Genomic DNA, 27,074 nt, shown 5'->3' on the forward strand with positions numbered 1-27,074 from the left:
AAAACAAGAGAAAAAAAAAAGGGAAGGCAACCGAATTGTGGGAAGGAAATTTCTGATTTGCGCAATACTACGTGGAGTAGAATTTGGAACCTTCTAAAAGTTGTTTCAAGAAGGAAACCAAATCTGATTTGTAGCTTTCTTGGGTTAGAATTTGGAAGTTTCTAAAAGTTGTTTCAAGAAGAAAATTTTTTCTAAAAGGTTTCCAAAAACTAACTTGTTTCCAAATTCAATTAGGAAACTAGTGGACAGCTTGGATAACTCTCCTTTTTCCACTTTACCAAGTCCATTCAAATTAGGAAACTAGGGATTTTCTTATTTCCTTTTTCCATTCTCGCGTATTCCAAATCTGTCCACCTTAGGAAATTGCCAAAACCTTACACCATCGTGTCCAAATTGTGTCCTTGTTCTTGGTTATTCTTGTGGAAAAAGTTGGTGGCAATTATTGGACTTGAGCGGCATTTCTCAACTACCTAATCCAACAGGTAAAGGTACTTGGTAAGTCCAATAGAGTGTTTTGAGTGGTAAAACACGAGAGTGAGTGATACACTAAGGGAGTGAAGTTAGGTTATATTGCATTATTTCGTTGTCCACTAACCTTTGCAGGTACAGACGAGACATGGAGCAAACTCAACCAACCACAGACTACTCCTTGATGTTCACCGCCATGAAGAACGAGCTCAAGCGAGTTAGTGAGCAACAAATAGAGGAGTTGCACACTCGGTTTGACGAGCTATCCAAGAGTCTCACACGAGGCTCTCGTTCAAGGTCTCACAATCGGAGTACCCATGGCACCAAAGAGGCAAACAGTGAAGATTACTCGGCTAGTGAGGATGACGAAAGAGCCGAAAGGCCTAAAAAGGACACGTCTAAAAATGAACTCAAGGGACTTAAAATTCAAGTTCCCACGTTCAAGGGCAAAAGTGATCCTGAGGTGTACTTGGAGTGGGAAGGCCGCATCGAGATGGTCTTCGACTGCTACGACTATAGCGAGGAACAAAAGGTGAAGGTTACTACCGTTGAGTTCACCGACTACGCACTAGTTTGGTGGGACCAAATAAGGACCAATTGAAGGAGAATGGGAGAATTATGAGTCCGGACTTGGCGAGAACTTAAGACATTGATGCGAAAGAGGTTTGTTCCTAGCTACTACAACCGCGATCTCCACTCTAAACTGCAAATCCTCACTCAAGGCAACATAAGTGTAGAAAATTATTACAAGGAGATCGAAATGGCCATGATGAGGGCCAACATCCAAGAGAACAATGAGGCCACAATGGCAAGGTTCCTAAGAGGTCTCAACCCTGACCTCCAAGAGGCCTTGGAACTCCAACCTTACTTGGACATGCATGACCTTTTGGAGCTAGCCATCAAGGCCGAGAGGGGAAAGAAATTACGGAGGGGAGGCCGAACTTTCCACACCTCCAATTCGGGTGCATGGAAGGGAAATCCAATCAGGAGAGCCACCCATGAGAGTGAGGAGGCGACTACACCAAGCCCTTCGGGCCGCACTCCAGGTAACTTCCCTAACCAAATTTCCAATTCTACCCCTAACAAGTTTGTTGATGCAGCTAGATCCACTTCCAAGTCCACTCAAGAAACTCCTAAGCCTAGGAGTAGGGATATTAAATGCTTCAAATGTCAAGGATTCGTACATATCCAATCTCAATGTCTGAATCAAAGGGTAATGCTCATCACTCACAATGGAGACGTTGTGTCGGATGATGACGATTGTGAGGAGATGCCTGGCTTGACCAAGGAGGAATGTTTGGAAAATGACTCAGCTGAGGAGGAGTGTCCACCTACCCAAGGTGAAATTGGGTGTTTGGTGGCACGAAGAGTGTGAGACCCCAGTTAGTCCTTAAGTTTGATAGTAGGTGAGGTGAATTATTTGTGCGGTAAAATTGGGTTTTAGGGCTAATTAGAAAACCCTAATTTGGGTTAGGAATTGAAACCCTAGTTTTTGTATTAATCATAAGTTCGAGTTGTAGTTATGCTAGTATGTGTTTTCGTACAGGTAAGTATAGGATCTGATCCATTTTATCCCTAAACTAGAAAAACATTTCTAGTGTTATGATTTATTAGAATCCTAAGTTGGGTTTAAACCCTTAATATTTTCCATGACAAAAAGTTTGGTGTTTAATTGCATTTGTGTATGTTAATACATGGTTAAGTATAGATGATTAAGTTAGTGGGGTGATTAGTAGATAAACTAAGTAAGATTAATTAGTTTGGACTAGATTAAATTTGTAACCTATGGAGTTAATTGAAAGATTTTTAAATGTTTGTGGGCAAGAGTGTGAGAAAGCTAAAATAAAGAGGTAAGGGCTAGGAAGTAAAATACCATCTTTTATATGATTGGTTAGGTGGAAAATATCTTTAGTGGTCTTGACTTATATCATGGTCTAGAACATACAAGAGAAATCTAAGTTATTAACCAACTAAACATCAAAGGAAAAAGAGAGATAGAGAGAGCCGAGATTGAGAGCAAGGGAGAAAAGAAATTTCCTTCAAAGTTTATCAACCTCTAGCCATCCATCTTGGTTTTGGAGCCTATGGTAGCAACTTGAGCACGTGATTGTTGAGGTTTGATCATCAACAAGGCTTGATTGAAGGTAAATCATCTTATTTGAAAGTTAACTCTTGGTGATTAAGTCTTGAAACCATGTGAAGTGATGCTTTTGTTGTGGTTGGAACTTTTTATGGTGAATATATGATGATTATTGAGTAATTTCATGGTTTATTTTGATGGTAATATTGCTGAAATTTCAGTCAAGGTTAGAAAGAATTAGGGCGTCTTACTTTATGCTTTCCTTAGTTGATTTGGTTAAGTTTTGAAGTAGTTAGAGTTAGTGAGATTAGAATCTATATTGTGGTTAGTGTTTGGTAAGTTTTGGGATTAATTTGGGAAAGGAATTTCGGTTTTCTTGTAGGGCAAATAGGAGGTGGTTTATGTGTGTTTGTTTGGTATGAAGTTGGTTAGAAAACTTGCATGAGAACCATAGAACGGACCATGCGTTTGCGGCGCGCGAAAACAGGTTAAACTGGAAAATAAGGCAGCCCAGAATCTGAAATTTGGCTACGTTTTTCTTTGTGCTACGTACTGATTCAGGGTTTGCCCAAAACATGAAAGTTGTAGCTTCTTAAGTGTTTGTTGTGCCTGCAAAATTTTAGGACAAACGGATCTGTGTAGCCTAAGTTATGGCCAAAACCCTCGCTTCTATTCTAAACTCTGAATTGTGCTACGTTTCTTGATTTTGCTTCAGACCGTGCTCAGTTCACATTGATAACGAAGGAACTGGGTGTTGAGGTCTTCACACTGATAACTATGTTTCTTTAAAACAGTATAAAGTTTGTCCAAATCCGAGTTCCGTAACTCTAGTTATACCTAAAACAAAATCGGGTGTCAGAACTGCCTTTGAAGTTGGACAGTTCTGACAGGAACTTTGGACCCATTTTTCCCTATGCTCTGTACTGATTCAACTTTTGGTCAAAACACAAAAGTTATAGCCTTATAAATGAGCTTTCCAACGCCTCTGGAATTTCTTGATTCCAATCTCTGAGTCATGAGTTATAGTCGTTCAAACAAGGCCTGCTTGGTAACCTGAATTGAAAAGGCTAGGACTATCTTGTGCATTTTTTCCTAGTTCCATTGAGATCTGGCTTGAGGTATCTTCATGAAAGTTGTAGCCCTTCTTCTTAGCTTCGTAACGGTACCTCATGCACTTCGATCCAATAACCGTAGCCTAAAATTTGATCAAAACAGTTCTAGGTGCCAAATCTGCCCCTTTTTGTTTGCCGGTCGTTTCTGTTTTCGTTTGCCGTTTCCGCGCGTGCATGTGCCCGTTTTGCCGTTTTGCTTGATTTATGCACTTTAGTAGTGGTTTGTGTAATAATGTGGTGCAACCTTCTATTACAGACGGTGGCAAGCTAGACGGTGGCGAGCTAGACGGAGCCGGTGGGGCCTACTAGCTATCACACGCGAAGTGATTTCCGCCCTTGTGCGATCTTTGTATTTTGTGTAAGTATTCAAGCCATTTTTGTGTATAACTTGCTTATGTGCTTTGGTGTGGATGAGAGGGTACTTAGGTGTGGGTGTACTTGATCACACTCGACCTAAACCCTAATTTGCACTTGCGCTTCTTTATGAGATGTGTATATATGAAGTATTTTGGTGTTGAACCCCTTAAGCTTGTAGTTCGGGATGACTTTTGTGAGACCTAGACGGACTATTGGAGCAGGCCGGGGCTTGGTCGAAACCAGTCCAACCTAGTCTTAAGGTCACCAAGTTTGTGGTTCTGTGAACCAAGTTTGTGAACCAAATTTGTGAACCAAGCTTGTGAATCAAGTTCAATTTCGTTTCATTTGCTCGAGCCATTTCGTGAGGTGACTGGCCAGTGAGGGTGATAAGGTGTTAGGTGGGAGTACAAGTGGAGTTCTACGAACCCTTATCGGTGGTCGACGGAGTGTCGACAAGAGGTCATACATGGCACATGACGTGGCTTTGGAGCCAACCTGTATCCTTAATTTGTGTTGTTACTTTTATATTTTTGATTTGACATCTTTGTAACGTAATTGTTCGTCTTAATGTGAACTTTACTTTTTTACCCCTGTTTACTTACTAAGCATATAGCTTACCCCTTTCCCTTTGTTATCCTTAACAGGGGCCGACGCGGGGGACTTTTGGCACTATCACTAGAATAGTTAGGCTTGGTTTGTGATAGCCGGACAACTAAGATGTTTCTTCTTGTTTTGGTGATCTGTATAAGGACCCTTCTTTGGGTCTACTTTCTACTTTTGATTTAGAATAGGATAATGTAGTAGTCTGGATAACTCCTTTTGAGGATGTAAATAGAACTCTTTTGGGGTTGTATATATTATGAATAGTACTCTTTTGGTTTATCTAGTTTTTATTGCTTTGTGTTTTGAGTCCTGGCGCGAGCTAGGCAGGCGTCCCGCCGATACCATCGGGTTCGCCCTTGGGAGAAGTGGGGTGTCACAAAGAGTGCTCACCGCCCGAGTCAAAGAAGATGAGCAATTGCAACGAGAGAACCTATTTTACACTCGATGTAAAGTCGGTGACAAAGTGTGCAGTCTCATCATAGATGGGGGAAGTTGCACCAATGTAGCAAGTTTGCTAATGGTAGAGAGCTTGGGGCTTCCTACAACTAGACATCCGCATCCCTATCGACTTCAAGGGTTCAGTGAAAATGGCGATGTCCGTGTCTACAAGCAGGTACGCCTTCCTGTCTCAATTGGTCAGTACTGTGATAAAGTCATGTGCGATATTGTACCTATGCATGCTACTCATGTGCTACTAGGAAGGCCATGGCAATTTGATAAGCATGTTACTTTTGATGGTAGGTCTAACAAATATACTCTTTTGCACAATGATAAACGAATGGTCTTAACCCCTCTCACACATTCACAAGTGTATGAGGACCAACTTAAATTGCAAAGAGAATGTGATTTAGACCGCCAAAAGATAAAACAACAAGGGGCCGAATCTGAAAATTGTTCGACCTCTACGTTGGAGCCATTGGCCCAAGGGAAGAATGTTGTTACTAGTGTTACAAACGCACAAGCATTAGTTAAGTCAAACACTAGGAAACAAAACATGATAATAAAGGCTAAGGATGATAGGAAAGTTGTGCAATCTAATCAGCCTTTGTTACTTGTGCTCCGTAAACATGTGCTCTTGAATACTGATGAACTCGACAAGGCATTGCCTTCGAGTGTAGTTGCTTTGTTGCAGGTTAAGCAAGAAGAGGTTGAGTTGATCATGACATGTCCCATCCCTATATCCATTGGTGGATATCAGAGTTTTCAGGAAGTTTGGCTCTTAAGTGTTGTATCCCTTTACAATCCACTGGTATTTAACTTCACCCATGAGCCTACTTCGCTTGTTGGGAGGAGTAATGAAGTTTCAAAGGGAGTTCTTGCACTTGAATCTTGTCCTACGCCTTCTGACCATCTTGCAACAAGTGATCTTCATTCTATCAGCTGCATTTTGGAGGATTCAAGGAGATGTCACCTTGCTGCCAATGAACCATACATTCTACATTCCATCATGGAACCAAAGCTATATGCGTTATCGACGAGGAGTCATTGGAGTAACGTCATGAGTTTCTCTTGGCAGGTTGTGGGCATTTTCAAACTGACCAAGAGACATGTGAGCCGAATTATCATAACCATGACGTCTGCGAGTATCATTTAATCAAAGAGGGCCAATGTGTGGTGGTGTTCGATTTGAGGATTCATACTACCAACCCTTGTTCGTGTCATTCATTTCCATCCAGATTTGAGGACAAATCCTTCTTAAGTGGAGGGGACTGATGTGTGCACGGGTGGCGGGACCTTTAAGGCTTGAAGGATGTTAATCAAGTTACCTACACATTGATCCAAGCCCACGAGGAGCCAAGTAATGGTTGTTAGTTTGGGCTCTAGCCCGCTAGTTAGTCTTTGTAGTTTTTCCAATTAAAGGGAGTCGGCCAACTGTGGGGCCTTTTTAGTCTTGAGCCGTCAAGTTGTTGTTTGGATTAGTTACTAGTTGTAGGGCTTGTTGAGTCATGGATTCGGACCACCTTGTCCAAAGCCTGGCCGAACCTTTATTTCCTTTTTACTAGCATTAGGGTTTCATTAGTTTGCCTATATAAAGGCTTGCTTTGTAAGCATTAAGGGTAGACTCGATGGATTAATGAAATTGCTTTCTTTCGATTTTCTTCTTGTGAGAATTTCGTTCCTTTACTTGTTTTAGGCAAGGGTTCTTGAGCAATGTCGTGTTGTTCTTGATTGTTCTACCGACCTATCCACTTGAGTAGTCACCTCTATTGGAGTTGTCGTTCTACCGCCTTCTACCAATTCGTGTCGTCCGTGTTGGTTCTAGGTTCCGCAATCCAAGCGTTGGACAACCTCGCTAGATCCTTGGACAAACGTGCTACGTGTCTCGAAACGTGTTGATCGAGGACCGTATCAGTGACTGATGTGTGCACGGGTGGCGGGACCTTGAAGGCTTGAAGGATGTTAATCAAGTTACCTACACATTGATCAAAGCCCACGAGGAGCCAAGTGATGGTTGTTTGTTTGGGCTCTAGCCCGCTAGTTAGTCTTTGTAGTTTTTCCAATTAAAGGGAGTCGGCCAACTGTGGGGCCTTTTTAGTCTTGAGCCGTCAAGTTATTGTTTGGATTAGTTACTAGTTGTAGGGCTTGTTGAGTCATGGATTCGGACCACCTTGTCCAAAGCCTGGCTGAACCTTTATTTCCTTTTTACTAGCATTAGGGTTTCGTTAGTTTGCCTATATAAAGGATTGCTTTGTAAGCATTAAGGGCAGACTCGATGGATTAATGAAATTGCTTTCTTTCGATTTTCTTCTTGTGAGAATTTCGTTCCTTTACTTGCTTTTGGCAAGGGTTCTTGAGCAATCTCGTGTTGTCTTTGATTGTTCTACCGACTTATCCACTCGAGTAGTCACCTCGATTGGAGTCGTCGTTCTACCGCCTTCTACCAATTCGTGTTGTCCGTGTTGGTTCTAGGTTCCGCAATCCAAGCGTTGGACAACCTCGCTAGATCCTTGGGCAAACGTGCTGCGTGTCTCGAAACGTGTTGATCGAGGACCGTATCAACAACAATCTAAAATTTTGCAGCCCCAAAAGTCGTGTAAAAACTAGAAATTGTCCTCTCTTCCTCACTCGGCCAATCAAGTGAATTTCCAGTAGTTTCTTCAAGTTGCTCACCAGCCAAATTATCAAATTTCTACTAGTTTTCAAGGTAAACATACAGGGTGTATCATGCAAACTAGAAACAAGTCATTTCTCAACCAAAATGTGCAAATAAACCTGAAATTTCACAACTCATACTCACGGTTTGCTCCAATCAAGTGAAATATTTCATGCATGCTAAGCTTGACACAACACTAAGTATTTCAAATCAAAATATGCAGGATTTATCCAAAAAAAGTTAGGTTTAAAACCCAGAAAGTTTTTCCAAAGTTTCGAAGTCCTACTCAATCCATTTGATAAAATTTCCAGTTTTGGTGACATTTTTTGAAAAGGTATAACTTAATTTCCGTAGGTCAAAAAATCACAAAACTTACACCGTTAGAAAATAGACTTGAAACGCTAATAGGTTTTAGAAGACATCTTCATGAAATTCAACTCATAGATTAGTCAAATTTCAGTTTAAAAATCACGCCTATCATAAGTGCAGAAACAGAATAATCATGATTTTCAAGAAAATTTGCAGATTTATTGGTCGTTATAGAAATTCAATCAAACCCTGAATTTTATACCGTTGGAAGCTCTATAAGTCTAGTTTCAAACGCAACAAACGGAACTCAATTCTAACATTCCTATATGAAGTTATAGCCAATCTCCCAAAACTGCGCAGAGCTTCTTGCAGAAATTTCCAGATTGCTAACAACTTGAGAAAATGAAACTTTTCTTAACAAAATCTCACTACGTTGGCTCAAATTCAACATACATATGAAGATTAAGGTTTAATAAAGTATCCCAAGCAAAAATATTGCCAAAATCACTATAAAATTCTGGAAAGTAAAGTTGAAAAATCTCTCTCACCTAATCAGCCAACCCTAGCAGAAATTTCAGCAAATTTCCCCCAAGTTTTCCCAACAAAACTTCCAACTTCCAACCTTAATTCCATGGCAAAGACACAATATATCTTGTCCGACATGTCGTGAGTTATATAGCAGGTATTCTTAGTAAAGAATTTCATAAAAATTGCAAACATAAAAGTTTACGCTAGACTATCACTTCATGCATCAAATCAGCCATCAATAGCTTAGTAAACAAACAAAATCTTCCATAAAGTCTTTTCTTTTTACTCACAAAACTTCATGTGCTAAGTATAAGAAAAGAAAGATAGATTGTCTAGCAAATTTACCTCTTGTTTCCCACAAACTCAAGATGAAAAGCAACCAAGAAGTACTAAGAGCTTCTTCCTCCAAGAACTCCTCCAATAGCTTCCCTCCAGGCTTACCTCAAGATTGATCGGAGAAGATTAGGATTTTTTGTTGGATTCTTCATGATTCAAGTAGGAGATTAAGGCTGAATTTTTTTGTGTTTTCTCTCCCTTTCCTCTCTCAAAATTTCATCCATGATGTGTGCAAAAAGAAAAAAATGATGAACACAAGAAGGCTTGGTCTTGGTCAAACTTGGTTGGTCAAGCTTGGTTGGTTAATTGACAAATATCAAGGAAAGTTGTATTGTCTATCTTTTTGTCTCTTTATTTGTCTCTAATCACTAACATATCTAATGCCCCTCTAATTAACTCTTAATACCTTTTGTCATATAATTTCTTTTGTACAAAACTCCCTCTAATCCTCCAAATTTGTCGCACGCACCTCACTAGTCGATCACACTAGTATCAAGTGGCACATTGTTCTGTATTATAGATCTAACCTTATAGGTCTATACTATCTTTATTATAATTTGCCTAAAAAATATAATTATCCTCCATGGATCCTGAAGAAATACCCAAGGAAAGGGAATAATTACAACTAATTGCCAATTGAGAGTAATTCTACTGAGAATTATTATCAACAAATGAGTTAGGGACATCAATCCTTATGTGTGTGTGTAGATATATATGTATATATATATACTTATCTATATACATACATACATATATGTATGTGTATAAGTATAGGTATATGTATGTCTATATATATATTGGAGATAAAAAACTTAAGTTGGACTATTGGTCATGTTGAATACGTTGAAGATTTGGGGAGCCCTTCGTGATCTGTGTTTTCCTCAAAGGATTCTTCTGAGGATGCTTTTGTTTGCATCTTATAACTTGCTTGAGGGATTCTTGATGAGAGATTTAGGTCCTAAAGTTGAGTAGAATTGGAGGAGATAGAATGTCTTCCAAAGTGTCTAGGGAATATCAATGCTAGTAGTAGTTGAGGATGGTACTCTGAAGTTCCTTGATTTGTTGAATTTGATTTGGACTGTGTCGGATGAGAATTGCCTAATACTTGAGGCAGTTGTATTCTAGACTGGTGCTAAAAGTATTATTCTAGTAACACCTAATCATTTGGTAATATGACTTGATCTCAGGTGATAGATCTGAGTACTGATATTCAAGATTTGGTCAGACCTATTTGAAAGAGGATTGTTTCTCCTTTCTCTAATGTTTTCAAAGCTCTCGTGCTAAAAGCAGGAGCTCATCGCCTTGTATTGAATCATGTAAATTATTGCAATAGGAAGAGATCTAGTGTACAGTGTTTTGCTACAGTGCACGCTGCAGCGTACATTCATTTTTATTTGCTATTTTTGCACAATAACTACTAGATTGCTACACTAATTTCTGGCGATATTGTTTACAACTATTGATGAATAATCATTTTCTTTGTGGAATTTGTGAAAAAATCCCATAATAGTCGTCTTCATTGTGATGGAATCTGTCGAAGCTTTCTTCTGAGTCTGAAGACTTTGGTTCACACTTGGATGAGGATGCCTTTGATTTTTCTTTTGATTGTAGTTGAGATAATATATGCTTGAGTTGTTGCACATACTCCTCCTTGTCAGTGATTGATGCTAGTTTTGTAGCTGTGATGGATTTTTGTTGTAGAAATTGGCTTGTTTGGGAAACTCTTATTTTGATAGCTCTTGGGTTCTTGTGGAAATAGGATATTTCGCAGTTGGAAGATGTTTGTGTTGAAAGCTAGCCAGCATTTTACGTATACTTGTCTTACAAGCACCGAAGGCAGCTAAGCTGGAGACTTTGTGTGGTGTGATTTTTGGGAAGAAAGCTGTAGGCTGCTAGTCTCCTTAGGAATTGAATGTTTTCTTGGTAAGGAACCACTCTCCCTCTTTAATCTTGCATTTGGTTGGAAATATGACTTGATTGTAGTAGGTTGAGGGAAGATTCTTGTGGTTTTGTGTAGTAGGTTGCCATTTTCAGCTTTTGTTGATTATTTCCAGCTTAGATATATGTTGATTATAGTTAGTTTTGTGGCTAAAATAAGTACTTTATGTATCATATACCTTGTGAACTTGATTTGGGGCTGTCTTGTGGTGAGAATGAAGCCTTGAAAATGGTTGGAAATTAGGAAAAATAAGGGGAAGTGCTGCTGAAAATTTTTTCCGCAGGGGACTTTGAGCAGTTTTGGGAAATCTGTTATATCTTGGTGTAGAAAAATTCAAATTGAGTTCCGTTTGTTGTGTTTGAAACTAGACTCATAGCTCTTTTAACCATGTAAAAATCAAGGGTTGGTTCAACTCCTATAAATACCAGAAAATTTACAAAGTTTCTTGAAAAACCATGACTGTTCTGTTTTGTACATGAGACAGCAGTGATTTTGAACTGAAAATTTGACTAACCTATGAGTTGAATTTCATGAGGATGTCTTCTAAAGTCTCTTAGTACTTTGAGTCTATTTTCTAATGGTGCAAGTTTTGTAATTTTTTTGACCTACAGAACTCAAGTTATACTTTTTCAAAGAATGTCGCCAAAGCTGGAAAATTTTGTCAAATGAATTGAGTGGAACTTGGAAAACTTTGAAAAAACTTTTCTAGGTCTTAAACATTAATTGGTGTGATTTTGGATGGTTTTGTGGCCTTAAAAAAGTGTACTCCATAGCCCTAGAATACACTTGGACATTCTTCGATTGGCTTTCAAGTTTGTCTTTGAGATTTGTGCTTTGAGGGGCTGATTTTAGATAGGCATATGGCTCATGAGTAAGGCTAAAGTGAGCACCTTATTAACCTAAATTTTGATTGATCGGACCATGACATCTTGTCTTGGTTACATTTAGGATTTAACGGTGGGAACGAGCATGATCCGGAGTCAAACGTTTAGCTTTGGTCTACTTTAAAAGGTGAGTGTTCCTTGCATGTGTATGCTTTAAATGACTATATGAAATGTTGTGAATGTTGCCGGATGTTAAATGCTTTTCAATGATTGCTAAATGGATTTTCGATGGGCGAGTGTGTACTTTATCGCACTCGATCCAAGCAAAAGTGAATTTCAATGATTGAATGCTACTTGTGCATGAATGTAAGCCTTTTGGCTGAACTGGACCCTTGCCCTTCGTTGCCAGTCGACTCGAGCCAGAAGATGATTCGGTCGAGCGGCTGGTGACCCTGGGACAATGTTTGGTATACTCGAGTATTACCACGAAGTCTGGCGGAGAACTGGCCAGTGAATGAATGAATGACATGAACACTGAAGGAGTTTTTCACTTGCAAATGTTTTCTAATGTCAGAGGGATAAGGAAAATGGTTGGCGAATGAATGAATGAATGACTTGAATGAATGGCTCCAAGTGAGCACGTATCCTTCCAATGATTGAATGACTGTTTCTTGAATGACAGTTTATTACTGTGACAAGTGTTAAATGTGATATTTCCATGTTTTACCTACTTGAGGGCTTGTTTTGGAATTTCACTGGGCTTTTAACTCATTCCTTTAGCTTTTGTTTTCCTTACAGGAGTGGAGACCTGGAGCAATTAAGTGTGAACTAAAGTGTATAATCCTCTTGTACTTAGTTTTTTGGTAGATAGAATGTATTTTGACATTTGATATTGTATCATGCATTTACTTTTGGGTTGTAAATAAGTTTGAATTTTGATTGAATTGTAGAACTTAAATGTTATTTTAGAGGCTTGAATGGTTAATCTTGAGAGTTGATTGAAGTGAGTGAGTGAATCCTGGTGAAAACTAGGCAGGCGGTCCGTCAAACCCTTGAATACGTCCTAAGGGGAGGTGGGGTCGTCACAAATCACCATTCCAATAGATAATCCCTTTGAATGTTTAGAACCAGCAGTTGCTGTTGAAACATGAGTAGCATTGTTTAGACCCTTATTTCCATCTGTCACAACCATAACACATTGTTTAAACTTCGGAATATCTCCAGAAAGTTGGTTGTTTGAAAGTACAAGTTGCGTTAAGCCTGCCATTTCAGTGAGGAAGTTCGGGATTACACCTGAAAAATTGTTATTCGAAAGATCCAAAACCTCCACTGCGATCAATCTGGATACGGTCACGGGAATAAGCCCGCCAAATAAATTGTTGCTGAGATTCAGAGCAATCTGCAATGATGATTGCATTGCTGGAACATCTCCACTGAGTTGGTTATTTCCAAGTTGAAGTTCCATTAGGAGATTCAGGGTGCGAATGGAAATGGGAATTGGACCACTCAGATTATTATGGCGCAAGTCCAAGTTTGTTAGATTTTGCAATTTGGAAATTGAAGCTGGAATTGAGCCACCAATTGAATTTGAACTGAAATTCATTCTCTGCAAACTGTGTAACTGTGTAAACTGATAAGTGATAACTCCAACCAACTTATTCTTCTGAAGGTATAAAACTTGAAGATTGGCAAGATTACCCAATTGTACAGGCAAGACCCGAGTCAGCCAATTCTGGGCTAAATTCAAAAGAGCTAAACGTCGGCATAATCCCAATTCAGGAGGTATTTCGCCTGTTAGATTGTTGTTGTCCAGCTCCAAATAGGTCAATTTGGTAAGGCTTCCATATGATCGAAATGAGACTGTCCCATTTAATAAATTGCCTCCCCACCTCAACCTGAAGAGGCTCAAAGAGATCTCTGTTAGTATTGGCCCCTCTAACAAATTGTAAGACAAATCTACTGACTGCAAATTGGGTGGGGATAAAAGGTCTTGGGGAATGGTTCTACTTAGCCTGTTGAAACTGAGGTCCAAATTCCTGAGATACGTAGTAATCCCAGGAGGAATATTTCCAACAAAATTATTCTGGTTGGCAGCAAATCGGAACAGTGTTTGAATATTTACAAGGAACTTAGGAATTTCACCTCTCAAATTGTTTGCTGAGAGAACCAATATTTGGAGCTTGGAAAGCTCTCCAAATCTCTCAGGGATTGATCCTGAAAGTTTATTGTGACTAAGATCAATCAGAGATAAATTACCATATTTCACTAGCACTACCGGGATTTCACCTTGAAAACCATTAGTAGATAGCTGAAGTTCTTGTAAAAGATTGTTTTTCCCAAGATTGGTTGGTAGAGGACCAGTGAATTTGTTGTAGCTCAGGTTCAAACTCTTCAGAGAATCCAACCCATCGAGTTGCAAAGTGATGTTCACCATCAGAGAATTACGAGACAAGTCCAAGACCTCTTAACTTTTGAAAACCATTAAAAGTAGGCAAAGAACCACCCAATTCGTTCCTACTACTATTCAGCAGTTTCAAACCACTGATCCCACCACAGGAAGAGATAAACACATCCGGGATTGAGCTCAAATGATTATTAGAGAATATTCAGCAGTTTCAAACCACTGATCCCACCACAGGAAGAGATAAACACATCCGGGATTGAGCTCAAATGATTATTAGAGATGTCAAGAGATTCTAAGCTATCAATCTGGCAAACAACAGGCAGAATTTCTGGGCTAGATATTGAAAACAATGGTAAAGAAAGTTCAGTTACAGAGGAGTTGCTTGAACTGCATGAAACTCCCACCCATGAACATGGATTAGAGTCTTTTTTCACATTACTCCACGGAAATGATGAATTCCCAATATTATTCTGAAGCATCTCATAAAGATTAGTCATGGAGGCAATTTGCTTTTGAAGGTAGCTGAGAGAACACTGAGTAAATGAACAAAAAGAAGAAAAAAATTGTTGAGGAGATGTCAACATACTTACTCATTTTGGGCAGAAATCTTTGGCTGACTTGGGCTTTGGTTTTGGAGTATTTCACACCTGAATCTCAAGTTTTAATTGTGAATATGCATATATCCAGGCATGTGCATGTACTTGTCATTCCATGTGTGAGGTAAACCAACGTGTGGAAAAATGTTCTTGCCATTATGGAAGCTATTTAAGTTGACTGGACTTAGAGATCGGATTGGCCGTGACGCACTGGGCAGCAAACAGCCAGTTCTGGCAAAATTTCTTGAAGTCAAGTCAAAAAATAAGGTTGGCAATTCATATGGTGTCAGAAATTCCATTTCCATAAATTGTGGACCACTTTTTATCTGTTAGGAGCAAGTTTTGAGATAGTTCTGATGTAGGGCTAATAGCTCCAAGAAGTGGAATGAAACGTCTTGAACAAGCAGTAAAAGCAAAGATGGATTTTGACAGAGGAGGTGAAAGCTTTTAAATTGTCTTTCCCCATAGTATGTTTAGCAGTTTCAACTAACTGATCTTTTCCAAAGAACATATAGATATAACCACATGATCGTCGCCCTTCAACTATTGCTGAATCCACTTTTTAGGTGGAGCTTAACTGCTTGTACATGAGTGCCAGAGACTTGATTGCTATTGCTAACAGGTTTCTGACAAGAGAAGTAGCTCTCTCAAAGGAATACTTGCTATCAAGTCCAAGCTTCAAACTGTATTTGTAAATCAAACATACCCCAAAAAAAAAAAACAAAGTAACATGCAAACAGAAAGTAAAGAGAAATTGATGGAGCTGCTGAAAATGCTTCTCTTCCTTTCTTTTTCCAAAAATTTTTTTAGTTTACTGTCACTTGGTCTCAATCTGTCAAACAAACGATGCTAATTCAGTTTTACCTGTATCATAATTCATATGTCCAGCTATAAAGTTGAAGGTTTAATAAAAAAAAAAGTTTAATGTTTATGGCAAAGGAAAACAAATTATCAAATATCACTGAAGCCAAATGGTTGCCTGTCTCAACACTTTCGATGTCATAGACCAATGCAAAGTAATCGTTGCGAGCCGTGGTCGCTACTCGCTAATTAATTAACAGCTGGAGCATTTTTAACGGCTTTTAAAGTATCTAGATGTCTATCGAAGGATTCATCTTATATATAAAGAAGACAAAAAAAAATGAAGAAAGCAAGACTGCTGGTTGGAAAATTTCAACTTATTTTACTTTAAGTAGGAATAACTCCAGTCTTTACGCTTTCAGTCCCTAATAAATGTGATGTGTAGATTGTAGACCAGGACACCAATGTCATCTCGATTGATCAACCATTAACTTCTATTCTACCACTGTTGGGATTAAATGCCAAAGACTCAAGTCTTCCAATGACTCCAAGAAGAATTTTGTCACAGGAGACTTAAATGTGAAGAATACACAGATTGTCAGATTTAAAGATGCAAATATACGTAAACATGTAACTATACAAGACTCATTCAAGCGAAGGAGGAAAGATGATCTAGAGTGGAGCCATGGAGGTGCAGGCTCAAAACCAAGTCTTTCTTGATAGGTTAAACTCAGCTCACGCATTTTTTGCTTTTTTGGCATTTTTGGAGTGTTTTTGTAGTTCTTAGTGCCATCTTTGACCTGTGCTCCTTAGTCTTCGCATAGGGACGGAACCAGAAACTTCATTTTGAGGAACAACTTTCATAGACATGAAAGTGTTACAGTTAAAAAAAAAAAAAAAAAACTTCAAAAAATTTCCAAAGTTTGAAGGGAAATAACATAATTTTCAAGAACTTAGGGGCTGTGACTCCTCTCCGCCCCTTGTGATTCCGTCCTTGGTCTCATGGAAGTCACCGGATAGATTATGTAGATGTACATTTAATTATGCCCTGAATTTGGACAATGATGTTAAAAGGAAAGTTAACTTTCGCACCTTGGATGGTGGATGCCATTAGTATGGGATCAATGGTTTTAGGAATTGCCAATGTGGATGTATAGCTCCTCGATTTGGACAATAATGTTGAAAGAAAGTTTAATTTGGAATTGTGAATAATCACTCTAGATTGGTTCAATGGTGAGGAGAAAACTCTTAGAATCCTTTGAATTGTCAAATTCAGGGTTTCGATCTTGAGTTTGATGGTTGAGAACGAAAAAATGTGTCGGAAAAAAATAATAAACCTTTTTTTAAAATAATGGCCCAAATCTAAGGCCACAGCAACTTGGCCCAATTTGACCAATTGCTTTGGCAATCATACTGAAATTAAGTCAATATTTGTTATTCAAATTGTTAAACCAACCATAAAGACAAAAAAATATTTTTTTTTTGTTGAGCAAATGACTGAACGAAATGCGTTAATATTTTAAATTAATATCATTCAGTTTGTAATATTCAATTTAGCTTATAAACACATAAATTAGATAATTATGATATCACTGATTTGACTCTCGATCCTTCTACTTTTCTCCCTTTCGCATTACAAGGTTTGAAAGTCTATTTTTGAAGCAAAAAAAGTAATACCACTCAACCTCTTACAAAGTTTAAAGCAATGTGCATTCTCCCAAGGGATGATAACCCAGATATTCTTTGCTAGAAACCAGATTCAAAAGGGATACCAATGTCAGCATATAAAATCACATGGGAAGAAAAGGAGCCAAGGCATGTAGATGCAGGATGGGATACGATTTGGAAAATTAGGGTCCTCAAAGGTGGCAATTCCTGCTATGGACAATCCGGAAACGAAGACATTTGGCAACGGATGACTTGTGCCAGATTTGTAACAAATGCTCGTGCAGTCAGGGATTCCGACTGAATCAGGGCATTGTGGATACTGGTGGTAAATCAGAATAAATGGGAGTACTTTTTCAGTAAATCGTCATTTGAATTGTTTGATTGCAATCTGAAGCAGGATGGAATTGGATTTGGGGGTAAACTGGAAGTTACTTTTCCAACAGATTATACATTTTGCATGGAGAGCAGGAAATACGGTGAAGGCTGTAACCTTTGCTACATACTTGCCTAAGTACTCTATCAGCAATGGCAGATCAAGCGCAGAGTGTACTTCTTTTTAAGGCTCATGTTGAACTCCAACGCAGGAATGTTTTCATCAGATGAAGTCCACCCCCCGAAGGTACTGTTAAAGACAATGTTGGCAGCGCATCTGGGAGTAATCCAGGAATGGCAGGAATAAGGAGGGCTGATAAGTGATGACAGGGGAAGATGGAAGAGAGGCTCTCAAAGAATATTGGCAAGGGAGCAGTTATTGAAGTTGGCATGGGAGTAGGGATTCAGGAAAGTCATCTTACAGAATGATTCCAAGGTGCGGTTAGCTTCGATTGAAAGGGTAGATTTTACTTCACCGCACTATAACTTAGCAAAGCAAATCAAAGAACGAATGAGAGAGAATGGTCGTGCAACCTCCAATACAGGGAAGACAACTGGAGTGCTTACTGGCCGACTATGGCAGGAATACAAAACCAAATCAAGGTTTATTAAATGAAGGGCCCTTAAAGAAATTTTAGGGGCTGATGTAATCAGGGTAGCCACCCCACGTTTTATTTCTGCTAAGGGGACTAGGTAAGCTGACTCGTTTGTTCCATAAACAAAAGACAGCAATGTAGCAAACTTGAACATCCTCATTCCCAAAGGACCAGTGCAGAAATTAAACTATAAACCATATCAATCAGTAAAAACTCTGAACCTTTTAACTTATACCAGAGAAGCAAAACAAGAAAGAGAAACACGAGTAAACTAGGAGAGATCTAAGCTATCATTCATTATAGGTGCAACATACATCAGGAATCAATTTATTTGGAGAGATATAGTGTAGACTGACAAATTTCATCTATTAACTGTTCCAAACCAACTCAAACAAAAGCTAAAAAAACAGCTCACCTCAAGATCAATCAATTAGCGAAATACAAAAAAAGTGCCTATAATTGTACAAATCTAACATCTTATCTCCAAACAAAACAGATGCAAAAAACTTCAACCAACCCCTACCACCCCCCCCCCCACCAAAAAAAAAAAAAGAAAAGAAGAGAGAGAGATAACACCTAGGCACCATCCTCTATTCTGGAAATCATTTGCTGTGCCAACAGTTTATCGATGATCATTTTAAGTGCAGGGGCACTCACCTGACATTTTTCGTCGGAAAAGCACGATCTTCCTTCTTCAGCTGCTTTGCATAGCTGAGGATCCAGTGGAACCTTTCCAAGAAAAGGGATGCCCATCTCACTGCACATTCTACCAGCACCTCCAGCACTACTATCGAATATTTCAGTGTAAGCGGCAACATCCAGCATTTCTGGGGCTTTCTCCTTCATATATGATAGGATCCACTCGGTCATATCCTTTTGTTCACCTGTTTCTGTTGTCCTCATGAATCTGAACTCCGACAATGGTTGACACAGACCACTCATGTTTTCAACAACACCAAGAACCTTTAGGCCGACTTTCTTGCAGAAACTCACTTCTTTTCTGACGTCTATTAGAGATACCTGTTGTGGAGTAGTGACTACAATAGCACCATCTATTCCAGTCACTTGAAGAAATTGAACAATTGAGATGTGCTCATCCGAGGTTCCAGGTGGAGCATCAATCACAAGAAAATCAAGCTCCCCCCAATAAACGTCCTTTAAGAACTGCTTGATTAGGCCATTCTTGCGGGGACCTCTCCATATGACAGCCTCATCTGGGTTGGGAAGCATAAATCCAATCGACATGACCCCAAGGTTAGACTCAACATAAACAGGAGACCATCCAAGATTACTTTGGTGAATCTCTTGTCCTTCAAGGCCAAGCATCTTTGGGATGCTTGGTCCACAAATATCTATATCAAGTAGACCCACTTGAAAATCCGTAGCTGCTAGTGCATAAGAAAGTTGAGCTGAGAATGTACTCTTGCCCACACCACCCTTGCCAGATAAAACCAGTATCTTGTGCTTTACAGTAGCCATTCGCTCTACTATGGTAACCAAATCTGCAACAGAAACCAAGAAGAAATAAACCAGTACATAAATGTTCCTTGCCTCTTAAGAGCAATGATCGAACAAAACTATATAAAAGCTGCAGGAAACTAGGAAAGGCAAGCTTGAAAAATTTTCTGCAATACAGCACTCAGATGAAAAACGATTCATATGAACCTCTAATGAAAATTGAGATCCAGTTAAAAATGAGATCCACATTTTCCAGAAGCTGGCAGAAATGTCTGTTTTAGATGATGCTTGCATCAGAAGAAAAAATTTGAAGCATGCCAATTTCCTACCAGTAAAACTTGACAGTTTCAATTTATCTCAAGACCACCCAACTCCTGGTTTTTCAAACTTTTCATTAATTGTTGGTAGTTCATGCCAACAGAAGAAAATGCATCAAGTCATCAATATTTTCAACCCTCAAAAGCAGTAAAATACACACAGACTCATGCAAATATAGTAAAATAAGAGTTCACATTGATCCATTTTGAGGGGAAGGGGAGAGAGAGGGGGGTGAGGGAACCCACACTAACTGCGAGCTCAGCACAGCCAAGAATACATCAACTAATGTTGGAGTTCAACCTTAGACGGAATCATGAACCCAAGAACTTAATTACCAGAACACAAAATAACAAGACAGTTGTTAAAGTACTTTAGAAGAAAATATTCTTTTCTTGACTCCAAATGCCTCAATTTAATAACTATTCATTTCCAGTGACAAACTCCAGATAATTTCACTAAAATCTCAATTCCAATGTCCCTAGTTTCATGATTGATATGTTCCATTCTCATGCAATTCAGCATTACTACCACCTAAGGCAAGTTTTCCGCAAGAAGCAGTTGGAATTCAACGTGTCAGGTTATAAAAATTTTGCCCTGACATTTTTTCCCCATTAGTAGACATGCCCAATTTCACAGGTGGAGAATCAAGTTGAGCATATCATAGTCTCACATATTTAAGGATTTAGCTATTTGAAAGCTAGATATCATGCATTCTGAAGGATTAACAAAAAGCATAAATTCATTGGCAATAACAGCAGTTTTATGAAAACACTTAAAAAAATCAAGATGCAATATGAATGAGAGAGAAGATTCAACACCAATTAGAAGTATTTATAATAAAATCAGCTGGAGTGGCGAAAGCTATTGCAAATGAATATGATTAACAAAAGCATGGCACATGCCATTGACTTTGGTTACTGCCTTCTGTTTTATATCAGTTCATTCTTTTGGGGGGAGTGCAGCAAGTAAAATCTTCAACTTAAGCAACACAAGAAAACTTTACAGGAGGTCCAGAATGTGTGAACGCTACACGTGAGACACACACCACTACCTAATGGCTTCCTTTTTCCCAGAAACAATCGCAACAGATAAATCCAGCATAGTATGTTCAGTTTTGACATATGACAAATTCCTATCTAAAGTGTCTTTCCATCAAGTTAACAACACACAGTCATGAGCTGCAAAACTGCTTATGACATGTGAAAACACCATTCAAGTAGCACCAATCAGAACAAGTACAGTACTGAATTGTTTCTTCTTTTAAAAAAAAAAAAAAGCAAATTAAAAACCACAAGATCATGTGGCTAACATCAAGGGATCCAGATTGGGCTTCATCTAGCCTAGCTGTAGTATTCGAGAAATTCAAGTTAGTTAAGTTACCTAACAGCATTTAACTCCAATACTATATCTCACTTTGAGAGTGTGATCTTGAATACGTTCTAGGGATGCTTGGCTTAACTGAACATATCGAGCTAATCTTGAATACATTCTAGGGATGCTTGGCTTAACTGAACATATCGAGCTATCAGTCAAGCTCTAGTACAGCGTTGGAGAAACGTTATTAGAACCATTCAATCCCATTTTGCTAAACTTTACCAAATGTTTGTCTTCCAATATTAACAGAGGTAGCTGCAAAAACATATTTCAGTAAAAACTACCCGTGTACAAACTACTCAAATTATTCTAAATTGGAAATTAGGCTTTTCAACAACCAAATCCCGTTTAATCCTCTGCTTATTCTCACCATCTTCTGAAATTTAAGAGGTTTAACAGTACATCACAAATCAAATAAAAATTTTACATTTTTTATGCCTCCCCTCCTTGCAACCATTCAAAAATCAATAACAATAATTTAATTTGAGTTAAACACCTTCTCCCTCCCCGCCGCAGCCCTTCCCCATCTAAACAAAAACTAAAAAAAAATAACAGATATTTTTCCTAAAAAATAACAGATATTTTTCCTAAAAAATAACAGATATTTAGAGACCTGGGTCGGGGCCTTTAGGAGCAGTAGCACAGGCTTCTTGATTAGGGCATCCTTTACATGCATCAGATTTTCCCGCTGACTCCGACTGGGTCCCTGGACAATCTGAAACCCCAAAACAAAATTTAAACAAAAAAAGAATAATTTATTGGGTAGTCGAAAACAAAATAAAAATCAACTTTACTGCTAAAATTGAAAAGGAAAAAAGTGAATACAGTGTTAAAATGTCTTTACATACGTTCATTTGCATTTTCCGGGACGTCTTTGTAGTCTCCGTTCTCCATTTTTCTTGCCTCCGCCAGGTAAAAGTAGAGAAATCCCCAAGTTTTCTTGCTTCTGACACAATGAAATGCAGTGAGAGATGCTGTTTTAGGCCCTTCGACTAAGCTGCACACAGCAGAATTCGGATTTAAAAGAGACGGTTTCAAGTTTCAAAGAAAAATTAGCCGACCTTCTGAACCGCCAGTGAAGTCAGCTGGGTATTTGAACCGGGATGGACCGCCAGTAATATCAACCCGGTATTGGCAACCGATATTCAATCTGGGCAAACTACTCAAACCCGGAAATGGTTCCGGGTATCTAAGCAACGGGTTGGTGAACAAAATTCGCATTTTATAAATGTTGAATTTGTAAACCAACACAAATTTAGTGTTTTCAAAACCTTTGATGTCAAATAATTTCTTCAAATATTCAACTGCCTTTTGAAACTCCTACAAAATTTGATTGATTTTCTTTTATAAAAATACATGGACAAATAGATCATTAAATAGCCTTTTTTTAATCAAATATTCACTAAGGCGATTATACCACATGCGTTCATATTATTTGAATCCATACAAAAACAGTTGTAATTTGATAGAATAAATTTTTCTAGGATTTAATTTACATGTTTTAGGAGCAAGCTTCCATAAAAGTCCTTCCTTAAGCTTCTATGACATCATACATCAACTAAATTCAAAGATAAGGGAAAAACAATAGGTTTTCTAGCAAATTACTTCAAAACCCTAAAATGGAAAGCAAATCAAGAGCTCCCTTCCTCCAAGAACTTCACCAAAAGCTTCCTTCCAAGCTTAATTCATGGATTTATGAAATGGATTAGGGTTTCTATCTTGTTTGCTCACTAAGAAGACAAGAACTCAAGGCTAGAAGTTGGTTCTTTTCTCTCCCTTTCTCTCTCAATATTTCGTCCAACCAAAAGAAAAAGAAAAAAGGGTAATGAATGGAAGCTTGATGAAGATAAGAAGAAAACTTAGTCTTGGTCAAAGCTAGCTAAATGACGACAAATGGCGCAACATGGTTCATGCCTATCTCCTGTCTCTCTATTTGTCTCTAATCACCAAGATATCTAGTGTTCCTCCAATTAACTCTTAACACCTATTGTCACATAAACCTTTTTGCACAAAACTCCCTCTTAACCACCAAATTTATTGCGCACATCTCAGTAATTGGTCACAGTTGCATAATGCACTATGAAATTCAACATGCACCAAATTAAATAAGGTAAAAGGATAAAAATCATGACTTAACCATTAAATGAACCAAAATCCAAGGCAAGCAGATAAAAATACAAAATATGAAAATAATTTTCGGGAATACAAAATATAAAAATAATTTTTTGATCCTCACATGTTTCTTGAAAAGACCAAAAGTTGCTTCACACTTCTCAAGGATTCCTTGAGCAGATTCTAGTCGATTCGCAAATCTACATCCCTTGTATGCTCTTTGTTTGTTTCTGGAATCTTCATACCCGTGGGGTGAAATGTGGGTATCCTTATGTATCTAGTCATGAGTCCTCTTCAAAAGTCTTGAATTTGTTCACTTTTGTCATTCTTGACTTGTTTTCAAATCATTTCTAACATATTGTTTAAAATTCGCTCGATCTGAATCGATCATCAAACATCAAAACCTATAGAGATAAGATATCTTGCACATTAAACTATTCAAATACAAGTTTTGGTTATCAATTGTGACTCTTGAAAATAGATGCTAAAAGGTGCAAGTTTTCATCCTTAAACCCTAAAAGCACACAAAAAATTAAAAAGTAAAACACACTAAAAATATACAAATTAACAGTTATCAACAAACTTTGACGACCAACAGTGTATTTTCCCCATATATATGCCATTACTTTGTCTTATATTGAATCTATTATTGCTTTCTCGCAATTTCAGTACAATTGCTTATTTTGTACAGTAGATGGATGGTGGGGCTGGATGTAATAGCAAAATAGTTTGCTCCTTTAACTTTCCATCCTTACTATTGCATTTGGAAATTTAATTGGGAAACAAAAAAGAGCAAAGGAGAAGTAAGGTGTGACATATTGCTTAATTAAACTCTTTCCAAGAAATGTGGAGAGGGTGAAAATTGTAAATGAAAATTTTAACATATATTAAGCCATTCTAACACAAGACAAATATGTAAAATGAGAAATCAATGAGTTTTTCTCTTTCAAGACTCCTAAATGAGATGAAACTCTACTTTTCTTTTCTCTTATTTACTGGGTTAAAATACAGTAAACCCCCCTATGGTTTACCTATTATACACAAAACCTCCCTCATTGTTTAAAAATACCCACATAACTCCCCTGTACTTTGGACTTCTTTGCAAAATGGATGGAAATCATTCAATTTGATGGAAAGATGTAAAATTCCTATACGAATCCTGTTTTTGAATTGTACTAGTAGTTAATTTAGGGTTAAGTTGAAATTTTACTTACTTTCTTAATTCGTTTGAGAACCAAAGCTAAATTGAAGGGATAAATTAAAATTTTAAAAAGATGTCATCTTCTCTGACATTCATCATCGACCAGAATATATACTTTGCTCCTTTCTTTTCTTTTTCCCTTCATTTTTCATTTTCTATTTTCCTTTTCTATTCCATTTTCATCCTTAAAATCTCCTGCAGCAACTCTAGATTTTGGGTGGATCTTGTTGCCTGAAGAATCTAATAAATCTGAACACTTCTACTAGCAATTGGTTTGTCACCATGATTGAGAGGTTCAAAGGAGGAGATGGAGAAGATTTAGGATTTTTCTCAATTCTTAAGGAGACGGAGGTGGCTGTAACGGTGACTAAAACCACCACCACCACCATTAATAGAATATTCAAGGGAGAATCGCTAATATTTTCTAAAAAGTTTTTTTCCCCTTTCTTTAGTATCTCACTGATTTCAATCATATTGAAATCCATGAGTCATGAAAAAATTTATGTACCTTGTGTTTAGTGTAAATATGGAATTGAAGCTTATGATTCTATTGCGGTGCTGCTTGTTCTTTTAGAGAGCTTTGAATACAAGGATGCAAACCATGGCAACACCGAAAGACAACATAGCACCAATTCCAGTTTATCTCCACTTCAATATATTCAGCCTACCAGGATGGTGGTGGAAGAAAAGAAGAAGAAATGCACAGAAAAAAGAAAAAGAAGCCTATGGTATCACTACAAAACCACAATTTAATGTGGTCTAGCCATTGTCCATATAAACTAACTTATTGATGCAGAATTGTTATTCGGCACGTCAAAACTTAAAAATGAAATAACTAAAGAATGGATTTGTAGAATTTATAATGGAATAAAAATTATAGTGGTTAGTTTAGTGAGTCGATAATATACAAATAGAGTGTAGTGCCTAGAAATAAACCATTCTAATAATGTAGTGATCATCTAGGCAACTATTGGTTAGAATGGGTCCCTTTGCCATTATATTTAGTCATTTTGTTACCCTAACGCAAATGTGGATAAGGAATTTGAGTTTGAAACTATTTTTATTTTGAGACTTGCACTAAATTACTAAATTATATCATCCAAGGAAAGCATACTCTTCTAATATCCTCTAATCAAGTAGCTGTAACAAATTGTGGAATTTGATTGAAAAATTTCCCTATTAAGTCTAGTTACTTCCCTACCCAGCATATTTGTACCATCAATTTGACTCACAATCATATATATCTCACTTTGCACTTGGGGAATTGGGCGCAAAGAAAGTACAACTCATAAGTTAGTGGACTGATGCGAATGAGCAAGCTGGCCATGGTGTTCACGTAGACCATGTGAAGGTTCCCCAAGGACCAGTGATACGTGCACGAGTTAAGAGGTTCAAAGAGTCCCTTCAAGCCGTAGTTCATGCCGTACAAGCTCAAGAGAAACCGTGCTCAAGCATTGAAGGAATTGACTTGGAGGATTCTTGCAAGCCTACCAAGATGTTGCTAACAATTGAAGATGCAAGTGATCAAGCTTAAAAGTCGGATTGGGACTAAATAAATTAGCTCATATTGACCTTAGGTTAGGATTAATTGGGCCTTAGTCACATTAATTACTTAGTTAGTTAGTTAGGAGTAACCTAGTCAAGTTAGCAGCGTTAAATCCGGCCCAATGGGTAGGGGCCTTGCTGGCCGAATTTATTTAGTTATTTTCCAGGTTTTATTAGGTTTAAACAAGGGTATAAATAGCCCTAAGTTGATGTATTCATTCAGTTTTTGAAGTTAATAAACAATTTGTCTTCTTGAAACAAATTTTCCTTTAGCTTGTGAAAGCTAAGTTGAACACCCTAGAGTTGATCCTATCTTGTTTCTTGACTTATGAATCAAGTATTCACCTTGATTGTGACCTTGTCCTACCTATTATAGTATTTCTTGTGCCGTTCAAGATAGATTACGAACTCTGTCCCCAAGCGTTGATTCCTAACCTAGATCCGGGCTTGTGGTTCACGTTCTTGATTCGTTTTGGCATTTCAAGAATCGCATCAGTTGGTAATCAGAGTTAGTTAGAGGTATCACGTATATCCCTTTGTCTTGTTATTGAGTCAGTTTTTATCCTCCAAATCCGTGTCTAAGTGCTAGGGTTTTTGTCTTGGGTCGTTGGGAAATTCTTGTGTCAAGTCCAAATTTCTGTTTTGTTTTTTGTGTTGCTGTCCGAATTTCCCAGTTTTGTTTCTTCGTGATTTGTGTCTAGTTTGGGTGTCAGTCATTGTTATTCGTTTGTGTTGTCCAGAAAAAAAATTACAGTAGCTAGGGTTTTCCTTTATTTCTTCTTGTCGTGTCTCAAGTAGACTTGTCTTTTGTTGTTGCAATCTGTCCACAACTTCAGTCATTAATCTCTACTGAATTTTGTCTAGATTGTAGCACAACCTTGTATTGTGTTGTTTTGGTGGTGCAACAACCCAGCAAAAGTCCAAAAAAAAGGAGGGGTTGTTACATACCTAATTGTTCTTGAGTCAAGTGCTGGAAAAT

The 27,074-nt window shown here is 38.0% G+C and overlaps 1 protein-coding gene and 1 pseudogene across 1 annotated transcript; both read right to left on the bottom strand.

The window, feature by feature from the left end:
* Nucleotides 1-12,713: 12,713 nt before the first annotated feature.
* Nucleotides 12,714-16,884, bottom strand: LOC113718201 (uncharacterized; annotated as a pseudogene).
* Nucleotides 16,885-18,354: 1,470 nt separating this feature from the next.
* On the bottom strand, nt 18,355-22,272 carry LOC113719532 (cytosolic Fe-S cluster assembly factor NBP35-like). Its single transcript, XM_027244751.2, has 3 exons — nt 22,086-22,272; nt 21,851-21,952; nt 18,355-19,589 (listed from the first exon to the last, which is right to left on the bottom strand). The coding sequence occupies exons 1-3, from the start codon at nt 22,129-22,131 to the stop codon at nt 18,664-18,666; spliced, it is 1,074 nt and encodes a 357-aa protein (XP_027100552.1). The 5' UTR covers nt 22,132-22,272; the 3' UTR covers nt 18,355-18,663.
* Between the last annotated feature and the right edge of the window lie 4,802 nt (nt 22,273-27,074).

Source organism: Coffea arabica, chromosome 11e, assembly GCF_036785885.1.
Source record: "Coffea arabica cultivar ET-39 chromosome 11e, Coffea Arabica ET-39 HiFi, whole genome shotgun sequence".
Taxonomy (NCBI): Eukaryota; Viridiplantae; Streptophyta; class Magnoliopsida; order Gentianales; family Rubiaceae; genus Coffea; species Coffea arabica.

Excerpts from the sequence above, each read along its gene's own strand:
- LOC113719532 (XM_027244751.2), bottom strand. The coding sequence starts at position 22,131 with ATGGAGAACGGAGACTACAAAGACGTCCCGGAAAATGCAAATGAAC. Across the intron at positions 21,953-22,085 it reads CCCGGAAAATGCAAATGAAC|ATTGTCCAGGGACCCAGTCG; the intron begins GTATGTAAAGAC and ends TTGGGGTTTCAG. Across the intron at positions 19,590-21,850 it reads TCCTAAAGGCCCCGACCCAG|ATTTGGTTACCATAGTAGAG; the intron begins GTCTCTAAATAT and ends TTTCTGTTGCAG.